The sequence below is a fragment of the Rhamphochromis longiceps genome, linkage group LG9 (assembly GCF_057381845.1).
Source record: "Rhamphochromis longiceps isolate RC_006_pf linkage group LG9, R_longiceps_female_GT1.1, whole genome shotgun sequence".
In the NCBI taxonomy this organism is placed as follows: domain Eukaryota; kingdom Metazoa; phylum Chordata; class Actinopteri; order Cichliformes; family Cichlidae; genus Rhamphochromis; species Rhamphochromis longiceps.
The window spans coordinates 17,630,199-17,651,457 of NC_140565.1; the positions used below are offsets into that span (position 1 = coordinate 17,630,199).

Below are 21,259 nucleotides of genomic sequence, written 5' to 3' on the forward strand. Positions count from 1 at the left end.
CCACTTTTTTATGAGTTATGTACAGAAGTCTGACAACACAAGTTTCCTCTCTGCGTTGGTGTTTTTTAACACACACACTTTGGAAGCTTTTACACTGCAGCTTTAAGTGGAAAATGGCCTTCATACTCCCACTTGGGTCGGGGTAGCTGGGCAGGGTGGGTGTTTTCTTTCTTTCTTTTTTTCTTTTTCTTTCTTTTTTCAAACCAAGGCCCCTCAAGATGTCTGACATGTTTCTGCAGGACCACAGGCCACTGGTTGGCGCACAGCAAAGGCTTGTGGTGGGCTGTTTGTCTGTGTGAAGCTGGCATAGCCTCCTGTTCCCCTGCATCTGTTCCCCATTAGCAGAGCCGAGAGTATAAAGCAGGGAGCTGACAGGAGCTGAGGACAGTCTAGTTCCTGCCTGGATCATGGGGTTTACTGTCTGGCTGTGCGTGCTGTGCCTGCAGGCGAGCCTGCTGTCACACGCCTTCGACTGCTCAGGAGCAAGCCGGGGAGAGCTGTGTGTCAGCGGACAGACCGCAGACGGACAGGTAAGAGACGCACTTCTAATGGATGTGATAGTTAGCAGAAGACAAGGGCATTCATTATGTATCAGTCATCATCTCTGCTGCCGTGACACGACCGGGGTAAGTACAGCCTGTTTGAGCCCATTAAATGCTGTTTGCTTGCTGTTAAGCGACATAATAACCAACTTTTAACGCAAATGAAACTGAAAAGAACTAAAATTATTAGGCTCGTGTAAAGTAAGCGTGCTTTAAAAGTTGGTGATACGTCTCTAATGTTGCGTTGAGGTAGATTTGATTCCAATTTTTACTATAAATTTGAGTTAAAGTACAAACTAATAATACAAAGTAGCTGTTTGTAGTCTCTTTTGTAGAAATAACCCATATCTCCACTCACTGAAAGCTTTTAAGATATGTGTAGCACATCTGTTACTGTTCACCAGCATTTTCTCTTATTAAATATGAAGAAGCTTTAGATGATCTCATAAATGGAATAAATGTTTTTAAAAGTTTGCACTTTAAGTACAAGTTCCATACTTGTTTCATTTGTTTCTGCTCAGACACAGCATGATTAGTGTTTATATAATAGTTTGGCCAAAGGAAACCAGTAAGTTTGCTGGAATGTAAGTATGTCCAGTCTGGCTCCTTTAGAAAAAAAAAGGCTGCTGTGGCGATTATAGTGGCCAAATGTGTTTCGAATGGATGGAGACGTGTACAGTCTGACCCTGACCTGTGGAGACATATAATTTTTTTTCTTCTTACAGAAACAAACTCTCATTGTAATGGTTTTTACAGCCATAATGACACTCCACCAAAAATATACCCTTCTGTGGAACAAAATTCTTCAGCTCCCCTTTTTTTGGCTTTTCATGTGGCTGCTGCCTGTTAAACTTTAACTTCGTGGTTAGCGTTTTGCTGGGGACAGTCCTCATGTTCTGTCCAAAGTAATCACCCTCATCTGGACAATGCATTTGACATCAGGAGGAGAGAGAGGGATTCTCACCCACACATGAAAGAGTCTGAGTGGGGAATTCTGTTCCGTGTGATTTAGTTTGCGCCACATATGTGCTCTTCTGCAGCAATTATTTGTAATGTAATTACAGCACACGCAATTACAGGCTTCATATGTGGTGGGAGCTAACTAATACCAGCAACAGCATCCTTTTCAGGATATATTTGCTGCATTTGGTTTAGTTTACTTGCGTTTCCCTTTTCTCACCAAAAGGCACTTGTGTTTGTAATGGAGTGGTATACACTAAATGTGTAATTTATGGGACTCGTCAGCTCATAATGTGCGCAGCAGCAGAAAACTGGATGGATTGTGGCAGGGTCTGATGAATATCCTAAACATACACACTTAAAAAACATAGCACTTTACTTTATGAGGTCATCAAGAGCCAACAGATAACAGCTGCAGCTTTATTCTGCTCAGACGTGCTGTCTTGTTTGGTGATTGGAGTGCTGAAAAATGACTTGTTTTGATGAGTTATAACATAAATTATGATGTATTGTTAGATGGGGCAGTGTGGCCTGGTTCTTCTGGGATAGGAGAGTATTTACACACTGTGAAAGTGACTGAAAATCTAATCTCATTCACAAATAATCACGCAGTCATTGTCATCAGTGGAGAGAACAACTTTTCCCAGAAGCCACAGTAATTGAACTGTACTGGAAAATGAAAAATAAAGCATGAGTGTTGACTTTCTTTTTTGTCCCCAGTCAGATGATCAGACGCAGCAGAGGGGGCTGCCCTTACCTGAAGGACTGGTATGTGCCACTTCCTCTTTACTTTCACATCTTATATCGAATTCTTTAGTTTGCTTTTGAAGGAAACCTTCTCGGAGGAGGTCTAAACACAGGGAAACTGCTTTATGGTCACAGGAAGTCCACTGCTGAAACAAGATAATGAAAAACACATAGTGGTATAAGAAACTGAGAAAGAGAAGACCAAGACTTATAGAGGGGAATTAAATGGTGTGGAAAGGGGTGGCTGTGACAGGCTCATTTTTCATGTCTCTACGCCAGAATTAGTCACTATGTTTTTGTGTGACTGACCCATTCTAGGGAAAAGTGGTATTTTTGAACATGCTGAGGGAATGTATCTAAGTTTGGCACATACAGGCAAGAATAAAACACCTTACAAAGGACATTTTTGGCCATAAGAAATCATAAGACAAAATCTTGCACAAAATCTAATAGAATAATGTATAAAGTGATAGGATTTTATAACTAAAAAGATTGAGAACTTTATTTTAACAGTAATCTTTCATGTCCATCTATTAAACTACGTCAAAAGCCTTACTACATTTATCTTCCTGTTAAAAGGGAGTTTTTCCTTCCCACTGTCACCAACTGCTTGCTCATGATAGTAGGGTTTTCTTTCTAATATTGTAGGGTTTTTACCTTACAATATAAACCACCTTGAGGCAACTGCAGTTATGAATTGGCACCGTATAAATAAAATAGAACTGAATTGAAACACGAGTTTGGACAGATATGGATATTACTGTCAGTCCACAAGTTGCAGATCTTATTTTAGAAGGCAACACATAACTGTGTTAATCAATGCAAACTGCACGACTAGATGATTGGGTTACTGATAGAAATGGTAATATGATGTAACTGTCACAGAGACATCAGGCAGTGAACCTGCGAGCTCACAAGAGCATTGCAGCATGTGCATCCCTGCAGCTTCAGATATAGAAACAAACAATAATGTATGCATATTGCAATTAACCTTCAGCTCTGAAGTGTACAGCTGTTGTGCCACAGCCAATTGTAAAATATTCCATCCCACAATGCTGAAAACAGAGGCAATCAACAAAATGTAGGTCAACAGCAATCACTGTAAGTACTTTAAATGGCATCGCGAATGATTGCGAGACAAATATTTTGCAGCTAACATAGTCATCTTTGTGTTCAGCGAAATGGAAAAAGAGGAGGAAGTATTATGCTGGAAATGATCTAGTTATTTCCACACTTGTGTAACTTTGTGGTAAATTTGTAACTGTGCTGCAGACTGTGCTGCAGGGCGATGACTCCACGAGCCTGTGCCGTTTATTCCCCAAAGTCCCAAATGGCAAACAGAAACCTGTTGTTTCTCAAAGTGCCAATCCATTTATTTGGAATTTGAGAAGCTTAATGGCAGACTTTATTTTCAGCAGATTGATGCAGGAAGTGGTTGGACCAGTAACAATAATAATGTTGCAGTTTCCTCCTTTCAATGTTGCCGCTTGACTTTAAGCCTTCTCAAAGAACAGAGGCTGGATGTGACCAGGAGCAGGATAAGGAGAAAGGGCCAGGCTCACAAACTATCCACTGCACACAAGACTTGACGCACGTTATCACACAGAGTAACAGGAGTTGTTTCCCTCTGTGGTTGTGGTTGTGACTGTCTCATCGTTGTAGGTTTTCTTCAGACGTAAGAGACAGTTGGAGCGGAGAGATCACACCCACCTGAGTCACTCCAGCCTGCCCGGGGCCGTCTCTGTCAAAGGCTTCCCTAAAACTCTCATCCAGGTAAATCATTCTTGTTACTCACAAGGGAGTCAGAGGGAGAAAAAGCCTAATGCGGGGGAGGTGGTGACTGGTTCTTAGTGGCGGTGGCAGCTGCCGCATGGTCCAGAGAAGCTTTAGTCATAGTGGATCATATGTATATGCTGGGGGGAAAAGAAGAAAAGAAACCACATTTCTTACCAACTCAGTAAAAGTAAAAATGAAAGCATTTGTGTTAGACCAGTGCTTCACTGAAGAGGTGACAGCTGTGAGATGGTCACAGCAGAAGAAATGGATGTGTGCATGTATGTACTAATCCCTGTGTCCGGGGTTTCTTAGGCTGATAGGTCCCGGCGACACTTGGTTACAGCTGCAAGCAAGAAAAAGACTAAGCGTAACAAACTCCGCCCTGGCTCCTTCTCTCTCATCATCAACGAGAAAACCACCCCCGTACAGGTGAGTCTCCATGGCAACCTCTGTGCAGAGAAACAGCTGAGGCCGGATGTGCAAGCAGTCATAAGGCCACCTTATATGGTTTTATTGACTCAGATTGGTGTGCTCACCTGTATAATCTGTCCGAAATTGCTTTTTTTTTTTCATATCGGGCAATCATTCAGACGGCGGCGTTTCAGTTTTTTGAGTGTGAAGTTATAATATATGCATGAAGATGCAGAAATGACAAATTGTAAAATGCACTGTAACACCGATTTGTCTGGGATCGCTTTTTCAGTTGACCAGAGTGAGGAGACAAGTGAAGCTCGATCCAGCCAAGAGGGGGAAATCGGGTCGCTCTGGAGCTTTCTCTGTCCTCGTGAGTCATTTACAGTGTTTATTATCCTGCACGCTGCTTTAAAAATAAAACTCTGGCGTGCTGTGTTTAAACGACGTGTCCCTGTGCTCTCCAGGGGGATCCTCAGACCGATGGACAGAGCGACAGAGCCGAATGGAGCACATAAAGGACAAGAACTGGAGAACACACAAAGAAAAAAGTTTCTTGTCATTCTTGCAAAACCTAACAAGGGCCTGCGCTCAGTAGAAATGTGTCCAGATGTAACCCCAAAACGTGTGGAGAAACCGATCGCTGACATGGACAACATTCCCAGTAGAAAAACCTCTGTTCTGTTCTTCTTGTTCTAACTGTAAGCTAGCTTACATTTATCAGCTGGTCTACATTTACATGGATACTTTTATATATAGTTTTTAATTTCTAATATATTCCTGCATGTTGTTGTTTTTTTTTCATCACAAAAAGATCCTATATTAATATTCTTCTTTGCCATTTTGTTGTAACCTATTTAATCACAGAATCCTTATGAAGATTGGGGTTATATTTTTGCAGAAATCTCCTCTCCTGTGTTGTTGTATCAGGTTTCAATAAAAGTTAAGAACAGACGTATGGAGTGGAGGTTTTTTAATGTTTAAGCACTTCATGCTCCACTGGAGGATTGCACACATTGCCCTTTTGTCCCCCCAGAATGACTTGTTATGTTTCTATTCAAATATGAAGGATTATTAAAAGGGGAGTATCAGGTAAGCTGAAATGCCACTAAACCTTCAATTACAGATGGCAAGTGTTACAGGTATAGTACATTGCTGGCCATGAAAAGCAGCAGGATAGACCAACAGGAACCTGAGAGACTCCATTAGCATTACAGCAACCAAGGGCAAATGTGAGAGAGAGAGAGAGTAAGAAAAAAAATCCAAATGTAGTCCACGCCATCTGTTTCAGGAGTCAGACTTTTTTTTCTATTTTAATATCTTGTGTCATTTTTAATTCATTTGGCCATGAATGGAAACACATTATGGTCTAAACCATAAATTCAGTTTGAGTGTTTCTGCAGGACGCTGACGTAAAAATATGCACAAATTCACATCTTTTGTGGGCTGCTCCGTATTTTGGTAGATCAGATTTAACAAACACCTGCGTCACTACAGTGAGGAAAACTATACGGGAATGACTTAATCGATGAATGAGGGGCTGAAAATCAAAGAAATAAAAATGAAATATGTACAGAGAAAATCCCAACTAGGAGGAAATCTGATGGAGAAAACAAGCCATGCAATCTAAGTGAATAGAGTGACTCATCCTCCTCTCGTTTACTGATCAAAGCCCACAGCTCATGACGTAGATACACGGTGCTTACACTCTTTTTTTATGGTTTTATAGACCCATACAGAGGCAAACAACAAAAAAAATGCTATTTATTCACTTGGAATTTTCCCCAAAGCACATAAACGGCACTAGAAATGCTTCAGCAGCTCGCTCTGGCAAAATATAGACACGCATAAGGCCTGGAGCCGGTCGTTCAGTCACTGGATAACCTGAATTAGCTGGTTGTGAGGGGCCTCTGTGTCGTTTTCGTCACAACCCACAGCAGCATGGCATCCTGATTTCTCCGAAACACTGATGCAAATTAAGACCAATATCTGATTAATCCCATTTCAGAGCAACAAGACAGACACAGCCCGAGCCGACTCCTCTGTAAACACACAAGCACATAGATTTCTGTGACAGCTGCCAGCAGGATATCATTTGACAGACTGTACCCTTGAGCTAATGCATCCTGGGAACTCCTTATTGATGACCTGATAGAACAAGGGGGAAAAAAGTGTTCTCACTATCACCAGACACGGATGCTTTGAAAATAGATTTCAGCTTTATAAAGTCATTTTGTCTTAATGATATAAATGTTAGTTTGAGGGTGAGTCCACACACTATGCGTCATCGTGTGTGGCCAACACAAAGAGATCCTCGTAGATGTGTTTTAGTCATTCGTTGCGGTGGTGACACTGATGTGTGCGGTGTTGTTTCCACTCTGCTTTGGCTGCAGTCATCCCTTTGAGAACAAAGCTAATGTTAATCACGGCTAAAAAAGTTACACAGAAGCACTGAATCTATAGAACTGTGGTGAGAAAGCAGAGCCACATGCGAGATTTTCCCATAAAAGCTCAGTCATGTTCATGCATGTAGTTTGTGGCTTGCAGTCAACATCTTCAATTTCTGGAAACCACTACGTAAGTATTAGTTTCTTGTTGATGAGTGCATCTCTTCCCAAACAACATGCAATGGGGCAAACACAGTCAAAAGCAAGTTCTGTGAGAGTCTGTCCTTAAGAAAGTTAGGCTGATTTTCATAACAGTATCAACTTCTGTTTTGTTTTATTTAAAGAATTAGGATAGTTTTCATTTTCAATCATACACTATATTGACGAAAGTATTTGCTCATCTGCCTTCACACAAATATAAATGTGAGTAACATCCCATTCTTAATCCTTACGGTTCAACTCCTCTTGGAAAGCTTTCCACAGATTTAGAAGTGAGTTCATGGGAATTTTTGACAGTTCTTCCAGAAGTGCATCTGTGAGGTCAGACACTGATGATGAATGAGAAGGCCTTGCTCACAGTCTCCACTCTAATTCATCCCAAGGTGTTCTATAAGGTTGAGGTTGGGACCCTGTGAAGGCCAGTCAAGGTGTTCCCCACCAAATTTGTGTATCCATGTCTCTATCAACCTCGCTTTGTGCACTGGAGCACAATCATGTTGGAACAGGAAGAGGCCATCCCCGAATTGTTCCCACAAAGTTGGGAGCAGGAAATGATCCAAAATGTCCTGGTATGTTGAAGCATTAAGACAAGATGTGGATTATATATGGATTATATATATATATATCAAGACCCAGACCCAGCGTTTTGAGTATGTATATATATATATATATATATATATATAAAAACACCCAGCACGCCCCTGCGGGCGGTTTATCCTTCAAGCTCGGGTCCTCTACCAGAGGCCTGGGAGCTTGAGGGTCCTGCGCAGTATCTTAGCTGTTCCCAGGACTGCGCTCTTCTGGACAGAGATCTCCGATGTTATTCCCGGGATCTGCTGGAGCCACTCGCCTAGCTTGGGAGTCACCGCACCTAGTGCTCCGATTACCACGGGGACCACCGTTACCTTCACCCTCCACATCCTCTCGAGCTCTTCTCTGAGCCCTTGGTATTTCTCCAGCTTCTCGTGTTCCTTCTTCCTGATATTGCTGTCATTCGGAACCGCTACATCGATCACTACGGCCGTCTTCTTCTGTTTGTCTACCACCACTATGTCCGGTTGGTTAGCCACCACCATTTTGTCCGTCTGTATCTGGAAGTCCCACAGGATCTTAGCTCGGTCATTCTCCACCACCCTTGGGGGCATCTCCCATTTTGACCTCGGGACTTCTAGGTTATACTCGGCACAGATGTTCCTGTACACTATGCCGGCCACTTGGTTATGGCGTTCCATGTATGCCTTGCCTGCTAGCATCTTGCACCCTGCTGTTATGTGCTGGATTGTCTCTGGGGCATCTTTACACAGCCTGCACCTGGGGTCTTGCCTGGTGTGATAGACCCCAGCCTCTATGGATCTTGTACTCAGAGCTTGTTCTTGTGCTGCCATGATTAGTGCCTCTGTGCTGTCTTTCAGTCCAGCTTTGTCCAGCCACTGGTAGGATTTCTGGATATCAGCCACCTCCTCTATCTGCCGGTGGTACATACCGTGCAGGGGCCTGTCCAGCTGGATAGCGTAGTGGTTAAACTACACGCCTTTGGAACAGAGGATCGCAAGTTCGATTCCTGCCTGGGGCGTCTGTATCCAGTAAGGGTCCTAAGGCTAGACCCCCTATGCTAAGCAAGCCTACCGCAGACATGAGCGAGACAGATAAATATGAAGGCATGCCGGCTCGGACGTCGCCCGGATCAACAAGGTCCGCGTCAGGTGTTGAGGAACCAGGGCACCCTGACGAAAAGTGGGCTACTGGAACAAGAAGAACAAGAAGGCATCGGTGGGCAAGGGACGAAAACAGGGCGTTGTTGGAATGCTACTACGCAAGTAACCCCGGCGGAAGGGGCTACATGAATAGGATGAGGGACCTATGGATTCTTCGATACCCAACATCCACAATGACGGCGAAACAACTAGTAGCTCAGTGTTCCAACATTCGAAAGAAGGGACTGCTCTCACAGCTAGAGATTGACGAGGTACAACACAAATGCTACGGCAAGGAGGAGTCAGGACGCCAGGTCAGGGGGGAGATATCATCACCCCCACCCGAGATTGGGTACATAGCCCCAAGTGCGATAGGAGAAGGATCGTTGAGTGCGAGAGGAACTGACCTGAAAAATAGGATCATGGCCAAGCTTGAAACCTGGATCCCCCGTAGCCGGTTACCAAGATTACGTGAAGTACCCTCAGAAGGTCTGCTAGATGATGTTAATGCAGCACTACGGGCAATACCTACAACCACGATATATATATATATATATATATATATATATATATATATATATAGGTGGCTGACAACGGAGCAGTTGTCAGCCACCTCCTGTACATGGATGACATCAAGCTGTATGCCAAGAGTGAACGAGACATCGATTCACTGATCCACACTACCAGGCTATACAGCAATGACATTGGAATGTCGTTCGGACTGGAGAAGTGTAGTCAGATGGTAACAAAGAGAGGGAAGGTAGTCAGAACTGAGGGGATTGAACTACCAGAAGGCAACATTGCAGACATAGAGGACAGTTACAAGTACCTGGGGATCCCGCAGGCAAATGGGAACCATGAAGAGGCCGCTAGAAAAGCTGCAACCACCAAGTACCTGCAGAGGGTCAGGCAAGTCCTGAGGAGTCAGCTGAATGGTAAGAACAAGATCCGGGCCATCAACACGTACGCCCTGCCCGTGATCAGGTACCCTGCTGGGGTAATAGGCTGGCCAAAGGAGGAGATAGAAGCCACTGACATAAAGACAAGAAAGCTCCTTACCATGCATGGAGGGTTTCACCCCAAGTCCAGCACCCTGAGGCTGTACGCTAAGCGGAAGGAAGGGGGCCGGGGACTGGTGAGTGTCAGCACCACAGTCCAGGATGAGACAACGAACATCCAAGAATACATTGGGAAGATGGCCCCAACTGACCGAGTGCTCAGTGAATACCTCAGGCAGCAGAAACCCAAGAAAGAGGAGGGAGACGAGGAACCATCATGGAAGGACAGGCCCCTGCACGGTATGTACCACCGGCAGATAGAGGAGGTGGCTGATATCCAGAAATCCTACCAGTGGCTGGACAAAGCTGGACTGAAAGACAGCACAGAGGCACTAATCATGGCAGCACAAGAACAAGCTCTGAGCACAAGATCCATAGAGGCTGGGGTCTATCACACCAGGCAAGACCCCAGGTGCAGGCTGTGTAAAGATGCCCCAGAGACAATCCAGCACATAACAGCAGGGTGCAAGATGCTAGCAGGCAAGGCATACATGGAACGCCATAACCAAGTGGCCGGCATAGTGTACAGGAACATCTGTGCCGAGTATAACCTGGAAGTCCCGAGGTCAAAATGGGAGATGCCCCCAAGGGTGGTGGAGAATGACCGAGCTAAGATCCTGTGGGACTTCCAGATACAGACGGACAAAATGGTGGTGGCGAACCAACCGGACATAGTGGTGGTAGACAAACAGAAGAAGACGGCCGTAGTGATCGATGTAGCGGTTCCGAATGACAGCAATATCAGGAAGAAGGAACACGAGAAGCTGGAGAAATACCAAGGGCTCAGAGAAGAGCTCGAGAGGATGTGGAGGGTGAAGGTAACGGTGGTCCCCGTGGTAATCGGAGCACTAGGTGCGGTGACTCCCAAGCTAGGCGAGTGGCTCCAGCAGATCCCGGGAACAACATCGGAGATCTCTGTCCAGAAGAGCGCAGTCCTGGGAACAGCTAAGATACTGCGCAGGACCCTCAAGCTCCCAGGCCTCTGGTAGAGGACCCGAGCTTGAAGGATAAACCGCCCGCAGGGGCGTGCTGGGTGTTTTTTTTAATTTATATATATATATATATATATATATATATATATATATATATATATATATATATACATACATACATACATACATACATAAATACTGAAAACGCTGGGTCAAAAGACCCAGGATCGTGACAATCTGAGGGCCACATAAAATTTGAAGATCTGTAGCGATTGGCTCTGGAGAAAGTTGGCTAACGTTTGCTGACCCCGATTTTACGTGGGCTATCACTTCTTGGCTTACTTACAGTTGCTTCCACTTTGTTATAATACCATTAACAGCTGACAGTGGAACATGCAATAGAGTGGAAATTTCATGACTGGGCTTGTTGCACAGGTGGCATCCTATCATGGTACCAAGCTGGACTTCACTGAGCTCCTAAGAGCAATCCATTTCTTTACAAATGTTTGTAGAAGCTGTCTGCATGCATTGGTACTTGATTTTATACACCTGTGGCCATGGGGATGATTGGAACAGCTGAATTCAATGACTGGTATGGGTGAGTGAATACTTCTGACAGTATAGTGTATACATTTTGGTAATAACAAACTTATAATCCCAAATCTGGGAGTGAAAGAACAACAAATTTAGATAATAAGACACCAGAAGCAATTCAGATATGCCTGCTGTTGTTGCGCTCATATTTCCACCAATTAGAGAAAAAAAATCTATTACATCTAAGCAGGAGCATCCCAGAATGATGAATAGACATATCAGTAGCACTCCTCAGAGAGCTCTTTTTTGGCATGATGACAGCACAGACTTCAACTGCAAAGACAATATCTGTTTAATGTAATTAGGTTCCACAGACATCAGATGGGCTTTTTTGCCACTTTTTTTTTCGCACTCTTTTATGTTTGTCTGTGTTTGTCTGTTGTTTTCTTCCCGCTCTTGCTTTGGCACATCTACCCTTTCTTGCTCACCCACTCAAAGCCAGGTCATTCCTTGAGTTTTCTTTTTTTCCCCCTTTTTTTCCAGTGCTCTCTTTAGCCTGGAATGAGAAAGCATGCAAACTCTACCCTCTATTTGTGAGGCAACACTGCTAACCACACAGTCACCATAGTGTCCATGTGGAAAATGACTCAAGTGAACTTAGCTTGATTAGCCAGGGCTTTTGGTGCTTACCTGATTGTTTTCTCTGTACTCCAGATCTTCCTAGACACATGTGACTCATGCCAACCAGAAGAAAAAGACACGCACACACTAAACTGTCAACACCACTCACAACCACTACCCTCTCTATACAACCTTTGTCCTACTTCACCCCCTGCCAGCTTTGCACTGACCTACGAAGCCTGCCTGGCAGTTATTACAACTTTGTCTTTTACAATAAACACCTTCAAACCATATGTTCAGTTATAAAATCCTCATCATCTCTGGAAGGTTCCTAAGTGTTGAAAAATGTTTTGCATTACTGCAGGCAGCACGTGGCAGTAACATACACCCATAAGATGGTGCAAGTTACCCAAATAATCACTCTAAAAAGAAAGGTTACTTAGTTACTTTCTGAACTTGCTAAAGTCATTCAAACAGTTTCCATCTGCAGTGAAAATTCAATGATACATGATACAAACATTGAAATTAGGTCTCATCTTCTCACAAAGTGACTAAATTAGTGTATGACAGCTTGTGTTTATCACATAGGCCAGCTGTTTGAACTCTACTGATTTTCAGACTTTGGAAATTCAGCTAATACAAATTATGGCAATGTTGATTAAACATTTCTTAAAAGTGGCAAAAAAATGCTGCAGACCCTCTGTAATGTGCAATTTCAGTGTAGGCTGACGGTCAAGACAAGGTACTCCCCACTCAGTATTCCTGGGGTGATTCTCATCTCTCCTCTGGTCCCGCTGACCTTAGACTGCCGCCACACTCGGGCTGAATTTGACTCCTTCTCTTCATCTCCTGTCACTTCCCATCAGATCAGATCAGATTCAGGGCGTTGGCTGTCTTCCCGCACCTCTTCTGTCTCTCTTCTGTGGACTGACATCACCTCCCTTGAGCAGCTTCTCTAACTCTATCTGTCAAAACTTCCTCTAACTGCTGTCACATTGGCCCAGCCCTGTCACATCACTCTGACCCTAATGAAGAAAAGGCAGAGAGAGACGGAGAAAAACAGATGTATGTTTGAGATTTGCTAAACCTCAGTATCATTGTGTAATGTTAGTTCAATATATCTCCCTTCTGCCCTTTAAACATATTTTGCAGCACAAGAGCTAGGCTATTTATGGTCCAACACAGAATTCATTGAATTTTTAAGGCCCTGTCAGCTGATAACAAACAAAGCCTTCATATGCACATCCAGAGGGAGTACCCTGTCTGCAATCCCTGCGTGTAGTCCTGGAAAGGTAATGTACAGTCTCTAACACCGCCTGAAATATGACTTTTAATTCAAATTTCTCATACAAATTACAATAATACAAAATGTTATGATAGAATATTGAAGAGAGCCTTGAAGCAACAAGGCTATATTACTAGTGGAGTATAATCCTAACACTTAAACCGCTGATGCTGCTAATCATTTGCAACTAATAACTGTAACTAATCATTTGATCAGTGCATTAGTGATAAGCCTACAATGACAAAAATTGACTAAAACTGCATTTTAACATTTTATTACAAGTTTGTATGCTAAACATACGGTGGCCCCTAGAGACAAAGCACGTACAAACTCCAAAACACATGCAAATTCCAAAACACATGCAAATTCCAAAACACGTACAAATTCCAAAACACTTGCAAAATCCAAAACACGTACAAATTCCAAAACACTTGCAAAATCCAAAACACGTACAAATTCCAAAACACTTGCAAAATCCAAAACACGTACAAATTCCAAAACACTTGCAAAATCCAAAACACGTACAAATTCCAAAACACTTGCAAACTCAAAAACACATGCAAATTCCAAAACACAACGGAAGTGCTCCAGGACGCTAGGGGCAGTGTTGAGCTTTTGTTACCTAGTAACTACACAAGCCAGGAAGTACCAATGACCGGATTTGGGGTTTGCAGCCTTAAAGGCCGCATTTTAAGGCCGATTACATCACAGCGACAAGAGAAGGCTTTCCCAATTCAAAGGCTGCTCGAAATGCGGCCCTCAAATGCGTCCATAATTTCCCTGAATTTTAAGGATGGGTCGGTGTAGCCTTCATGGCCCAACATATCCCAGACTTCATAGTGCGGTGGTGGTGTGGATAATTTTGCCGAAAAAAAACGGTGGAAGCGGAGCGGAGGAAGTGTAAACTTTCAGAAGTAAGTACTGAATATTATGTCACTTATTTATGCGCAAATATTTTTTTAATGAAGAACATTAAACCATTATTGTTGGCCACATGTCGGGAAAGTTATGTGACATTAGTCATGTCTGTACTTTCAGAATTAACTTGGTTTTAAAGCCTTTACTTTAAAAAAATATATATAGTCGACCTTAATCTTACAGAGATTGTGATGATTTTGTGGATAATTAAAGTCAGTCATATATCCACAAACACAACAAGCTGAAAGTCAGTGATGCTGCTCGGTTTGCAGTCCTGAATATCACAGCACAAGCAGGATTCACTGCACTGTTAATGTTAGCTGTGTTATATTGCTGCCTCTGTTCGGTGGTGTCGAGCCAAACGGACTTTAACGTGTGTTTGAACGAGCTGAAGGTTCACTCGTTAAGCTGAAAGAAAGATGCTTTAATCACAGGAGTCACACATGTGTGTCCACTGTACCATCTGGGAACTCCTCTTGTTTCGTAATAACACAAACACTAAATCCTCCTTCTTTTGTGCTGTTTTGTAGCAGTGTATACACCTGAGACTGTCACCTGTCTGTCTGTCTGTCCTGCACTCTCTCTGTTTCTTTCTCTCTGATTGTGTAATAAAAATATGAACATGTGTTTATAAGTCACACTTGTGTTTGAATCCTGCAGCTTATCACACATTTGATTTCCATGTGTGACGACTGCAAGTGTCCAGAGTGAGGACAGACTGAGGGACCCACTGCTGCACATCATCTGTGAGGCTTTGCACCCCTGATGATCCACCAGGACAAACTCAACAGTGTGTGAGGAAGAGGAGGAGGAAGAGCCAGCAGCAGCTGACAGATGGAGAGAATAGACAGACTGTTCCCTGTTTGTGAAGGACTGCTAGAAAAGTTTAAAATAACTAATTGTCTGTCCTGAATCAGTCTTATTAGGTAATGTTCAAATAATTTTATCATTCCAGTGTTTTCAGTGTGGGAGAAAGTACTCAGGGCCTTCAAGTTACACACTATGAAAGGCAGCAACAAGTGTAATATTCAGAAACCTAAAGTATGTATCAGCAGCAGAATGGAGCTAAAAACAAATGTTTGTTTCAGTTCTATGAAGCTTTGAGTATTTTGGATCAGTAGCACTGCTGTGTTTGTTGCATCATATTGCTGTAATTGTTTATATGCTTTATATATTCTGAGCTAAGTTGATCTATAGTGTTACATCATATTCTGTAAGGATGTTATGTGTTTGTTTACTTTCTGCCCAGTTTGACCCATTTAGCAGAAGCCAGCCTGTTTAAGGCTCTGATATCTATTCTGTATGACTTAAAGCAGTTATGACATGGTCTGATTTTCTCAGCCAATAAAGGAATATTTCATATATCAGTCTACTCTTCATTTTATCAGAAACAGTTATCACAGCTTGTACATTTTCTTTTTATAAATATATGTAAGCAATGAGCCAAATTTAGTAATGCCAGCATGAAGGAACAACATTTGTCTCTTATATATGATACACCTATATATGCACTGTCAAAGATACTTGTCTTTGAGTGAAGATTTAAGGTGATAAGACATATAAATAACTGCAACTTGAATCTGTACTGAAGCTCAGTATTTGACACAGAGTTCATGTTCACTGCTGTAATAGCTAATAATGATTAATATAATAACTAGAATATTGGCCATATTATATTTACATTACCAAAGTGATATGACTTTAGTCTCATGAACAACATCAGCTAATTCTTATTTACTAATTAATCTTGAAATGACTGTTCAGTACAGAAATGAAGCCCAAAAATCATGTTTTACTGTCCTGTGGTCTCAGCCTCAGATACTTATCAAATCACACAAAGCTCTTGTAGAAACAAACAAGCAAATGAACAAAATATGTTCTCCCTCATTTCTGTCAAACCAAGTTGTATGACACGTTTCCAGCGGTTAGTATCACGGTTGCTAGGCAACCTGGGAAGCGCGACGGAGACTAGACCGTCCCATACAGACAAACTTGCCGTTTATTTTGCAAATCGAGCTCAACACTGCCCCTAGCGTCCTGGAGCACTTCCGTTGTGTTTTGGAATTTGCATGTGTTTTTGAGTTTGCAAGTGTTTTGGAATTTGTACGTGTTTTGGAATTTGTACGTGTTTTGGATTTTGCAAGTGTTTTGGAGTTTGTACGTGTTTTGAGTTTGCAAGTGTTTTGGAATTTGTACGTGTTTTGGAATTTGTACGTGTTTTGGAATTTGTACGTGTTTTGGATTTTGCATGTGTTTTGGAGTTTGTACGTGTTTTGGGTTTTGCAAGTGTTTTGGAGTTTGTACGTGTTTTGGAGTTTGTACGTGTTTTGGAGTTTGTACGTGTTTTGGAATTTGCATGTGTTTTTTAGTTTGCAAGTGTTTTGGATTTTGTACGTGTTTTGGAATTTGCATGTGTTTTTTAGTTTGCAAGTGTTTTGGAATTTGCATGTGTTTTTTAGTTTGCAAGTGTTTTGGAATTTGTACGTGTTTTGGAATTTGCATGTGTTTTTTAGTTTGCAAGTGTTTTGGATTTTGCAAGTGTTTTGGAATTTGTACGTGTTTTGGAATTTGCATGTGTTTTTTAGTTTGCAAGTGTTTTGGGTTTTGCAAGTGTTTTGGAGTTTGTACGTGTTTTGGGTTTTGCAAGTGTTTTGGATTTTGCAAGTGTTTTGGAGTTTGTACGTGTTTTGGAGTTTGCGTGTGTTCTTTAGTTTGCAAGTGTTTTGGAGTTTGCATGTGTTTTGGAATTTGCATGTGTTTTGGAGTTTGTACGTGCTTTGTCTCTAGGGGCCACCGTATAAACATAAAGGTCAAACTTGATGATTAGCATAGATTAGCTTAGCTTAACAGCGAAAAATGTTGTTTAAGACATCATATTATGGGGGCGCTAGCGAGCCAGCAATGGAGTAGGACGTGTTTCTGAAGGCTCCCGCTAACAGAGTTTCAGAAATAGTTTTTTTTTCAACCTACAAAGTCTCATTTTATGTCACAGGGGAAGCTAACAGTTTTATATACTATATTAAAGCTTCATTCGAGACAAAATGGCATCTAACCTAAGGAAATACAAGTACACCGGAGGAACTGCGGCTAGGCCCGGCGCATCCTCGGGCGAGAATACCAATGGTGGCCCAAGGGCGGCGCCCGGCTCAGCGACCACTGAGGAACGGGCTCAGCAGAGCGATGGGCGCTTTGTGGACACTGATGCCCTGAAATTGGAGCTTCTTCAATCCATTAAAGATGATATCAGCGTGGTGTTAAAAGAACTCAGGAATGCACTGAAAGAAGATTTTGATAACATTAGGGCTGACGTGCAAGAAGTGAGAAATGAGATTGCTAACAATACGGCGGCAGCGCGCGCTGAAATGGATGGAGTTAAGGCCACGGTGAAAGAAGTAGAGGACGGGCTGTCAATGTGGAGCGATGAGGTGGTCACCTTGCAATCTACGGTGAAGACTTTGAGGAAGGAGCTATCTGACCTGAAAGATAAATGTGGTGACATGGAAGGCAGGATGCGGAGATCCAATATCCGTATCATAGGGGTCCCGGAGGGCCCGGACTCGAGCTCCACCACGGCCGTATCCGCGCTACTACGTGAAGCGCTGGGTATGGATAAAGATGTTATTGTCGACCGCTCACACAGGAGTCTGGCCCCGAGAAAGCCGGGTGACAACCCGCGGGCCATCATAGCCAAGCTTCATTACTACCAGGATTGTGTGGAAATTCTACGCCGTGCCAGGACCCAAGCTCCGCTGAGGTTCAATGGACAACCGATTGCAATATTCCCGGATTTTACGACCTCGGTGGCCCGAGTTCGGGCTGCTTTTACAGAAGTCCGGAAACTTCTCCGTGAGCAGGAAGGTATCCGTTTTGGGATCAGGTTCCCAGCGCGACTTTGTATCACGCACAACGGGGAGGAGAAAGAATTTCTGGATGCGGCGAAGGCAATGGAATATGTTAAAGAACATATTATCAACGTCTGAGGAGGCTGCGCCTGTTGCTCTATGTGGGAGCGCCAGTGCTACGGTTGGTTGTCTCAGTTACGGCTGAGTGTACATGACTGTTTGTTGTAGCGTTCGCACGGTGATGAAAAGCTTGAAGAGACACTTCTTGTTCAGACATTTAAACTTATTTCATAAACACATTTTGGTTCATTTTATTTCATGGCAATACCATTGGGTTTAGAAAAGTTCTATACTTTGTTTGGATGTCGATATATGTGTGCATGCATGTATGTATGTTTGTATGTATGTATGTATGTATGTATGTGTATGTATATGTATATGTATGTATATATATATATATGTATGTGTATGTATATATATATATATATATATGTATGTATGTATTTTTCTTTTTTCTTTTTTTTTGTAGGATATGTTATGTCAAGCGGCCAGCGGGAGCCTAAGAGTCTGGCTTATAGTAACCCATACAAGCACTAGGCTATATGTGTGGATCTGTTTGCAGGGGGTTTGGCAGTCACCATGTTCGATCTGGTGTAACTGCTCATTGTGTTCTTGGTTTGAGCTTCAGCCAGATATGTTTATTTTACTTATCACTGTGTTTTTTGTTTTTCCCTTTCTTTCTTTTTTTTCTCTTCTTCCCCTCTCTTTTCTCTTCTCCTATGCCTGTTGTGCATCTGGAGCTTTCATATTTTACTATTTGAGCAGGGATGAGTACAGCGCGATCATTTAGTGATGTAAGCTGGAATGTAAAATCACTCAACCATCCAGTCAAGCGGAAAAAGGTTATTACTCATTTACAACGACTTAGAACGGATATAGCATTTCTCCAGGAAACGCATCTGTGTACCTCTGATCATCTTCGAATCAAGTCTGGATGGGTAGGCCAGATATATCACTCTAAATTTAATTCTAAAGCTCGGGGGACAGCAATATTGATAAGCAAAACTTTACCATTTATAGCCACAACTGTAGATGAAGACCCTGCAGGCCGTTTTGTTGTAGTTGTAGGACATTTATATGGTTTCCCCTTGATTTTAGCGAATGTCTATGCCCCTAACTGGGACGATCATAGTTTTTTCACTAACGTCTTTGCACGGCTTCCCAACATGGCAACACATAATATTATTCTTGGTGGGGACCTAAATTGCTCATTATCTGCTATGGACCGCAGCTCGCACAGATGCACGCCTAGCTGATGTATGGAGATTTCGTAACCCAACTTCAAGTCAATATTCTTTTTTTTCTAATGTCCATAGAACATATACTCGTATAGATTATTTCTTTCTGGACAAAAAACTCCTCCCTTTGGTAACAGACTGTGATTACAAGGCCATGGTGATTTCAGATCATTCACCTGTTGTTCTTTCACTGCGTATCCCCAATGCCTACTCCAATTATCGGCCATGGAGGTTCAACCCAGTATTGTTAGCAGACGAAGAGTTTGTTAATTATATTAGGTCTCAAATAGATTTCTTTCTTGCTATCAATCAAACTCCAGAGATGTCACCATCAACTGTTTGGGAATCCCTAAAAGCATATCTGAGAGGCCAGATAATCTCATTCTGTGCGAACAAAAGGAAGAGGGATACTGAGCAACTCTCTCTATTGGCTGACGAAATTACTAAACTAGACGCTGTATATAGCCATTCCCCTGATCCGGTATTATATAAACGTAGGCTGAAATTACAAACTGAATATAATCTTCTATCTACAAAACAGGCTGAGTATCTAATTTCGAAGTTGCGTAGCTACTCGTATGAACATGGAGAAAAAACAGGCAAGCTGCTAGCTCATCAGCTACGACAAAGAACAGCTAATCAAGCTATCCCTGAGATCCGGAATGACCAGGGAATAAGATGCACGGATAACCAAGGTATAAATAATAGTTTTTTTAGATACTATCAGACTTTATACAGCTCCCCCCCAGCTAAGGATGACCTGGCTCTAGAAAATTTCTTTCAGAAACTTGATATCCCTTCCTTAGGAGAAGATGCGGCCACCAGTTTGGAGGAGCCCATTTCTGATGCTGAAATTGAAATGGCCATACGGAGTATGCAGTCTGGAAAATCACCTGGCCCCGACGGGTATCCTTCCGATTTTTTTAAGAAGTTTTCTAACCAATTGAATCCATTGTTAAAATCGACTTTTGAAGAATCTTTCCTCTCACAATCCTTGCCTCCAACAATGCGTCAAGCAGTGATCTCCCTAATTCTAAAAAAGGATAAGGATCATTTAGATTGTGGCTCATACCGTCCAATATCTTTGCTGAACACGGACACCAAAATCCTTGCTAAAGTGTTGGCCCGCCGTTTAGAGAAACATCTGCCCTCCATTATCTCACCTGATCAGACAGGCTTTATCAAAAACAGGTACTCGTTTTTTAATATTAGACGTTTATTAAATATAATCTATAGCCATGTCAAAGGTACTGTATTGGAAACTGTTATTTCACTTGATGCTGAGAAAGCGTTTGATCGGGTGAGATGGGACTTTCTTTTCCATACGCTTGAAAAATTTGGCCTCGGGAGTAATTTTGTATCCTGGATAAAAGTATTGTACTGTGACCCTGTAGCGGCCATTCGGACCAACAATAGTCTGTCCCCCTTTTTTCAGCTTCAGCGTGGCACACGACAGGGGTGCCCTTTGTCACCTCTCCTTTTTGCCATCGCAATTGAACCGCTAGCTATTGCTCTAAGACACTGTGTTGAGGTTGAGGGAATACGTCGTGGGGATATCGAGCATAAAGTCTCTCTTTATGCCGACGGCATGCTCTTGTTTATTTCCAACCCTTCAAATAGCCTCCCTAAACTTTTAGATGTACTTAAGGAATTCGGGACAATTTCCGGATATAAGGTGAATTTCGGGAAAAGTGAGGCAATGCCTTTAGGTACAATAACCGGGGAACTTTCGTCTATTTTAGCACCTTTCAAGCTCAGCTATAACAAGTTCAAATACTTGGGCATTTGGATTACGCAGAACCATAAAAACTTGTATAAAACTAATTATCTTCCTTTATTGTCTAAACTAAAGGAGGATTTTGGAAAGTGGGAGTCCTTGCCTCTTTCGCTGGGTGGTAGATTAAATATCATTAAGATGACTATATTTCCTAAATTTCTATATCTTTTTCAGTGTCTTCCAATTTTTTTAACCAAGTCTTTTTTTAATAATCTAAATAGTCAAATCTCCTCCTTCATTTGGAACAAAAAACCACCT

General features: G+C 42.3%; 1 protein-coding gene across 2 annotated transcripts; it reads left to right on the forward strand.

The window, feature by feature from the left end:
• The first annotated feature begins 214 nt into the window (after positions 1 to 214).
• Positions 215 to 5,238, forward strand: LOC146662117 (uncharacterized). 2 transcript variants are annotated; one of them, XM_085417771.1, is made up of 6 exons: positions 215 to 626; positions 2,223 to 2,270; positions 3,912 to 4,022; positions 4,338 to 4,454; positions 4,729 to 4,809; positions 4,904 to 5,238. In XM_085417771.1, the coding sequence occupies exons 1-6, from the start codon at positions 408 to 410 to the stop codon at positions 4,952 to 4,954; spliced, it is 627 nt and encodes a 208-aa protein (XP_085273897.1). In that variant the 5' UTR covers positions 215 to 407; the 3' UTR covers positions 4,955 to 5,238. The 2 variants fall into 2 exon arrangements, with proteins under 2 accessions (XP_085273897.1, XP_085273898.1); XM_085417772.1 differs by having other exon boundaries at positions 218 to 530.
• The last annotated feature ends 16,021 nt before the right edge of the window (positions 5,239 to 21,259 follow it).

Bases quoted from the DNA above. Each gene is read 5' to 3' on its own strand.
- LOC146662117 (XM_085417771.1), top strand. From the start codon at position 408: ATGGGGTTTACTGTCTGGCTGTGCGTGCTGTGCCTGCAGGCGAGCCTG. The intron at 2,271-3,911 runs GTATGTGCCACT...TCATCGTTGTAG, and splicing joins TGCCCTTACCTGAAGGACTG to GTTTTCTTCAGACGTAAGAG. The intron at 4,455-4,728 runs GTGAGTCTCCAT...TCGCTTTTTCAG, and splicing joins AGAAAACCACCCCCGTACAG to TTGACCAGAGTGAGGAGACA.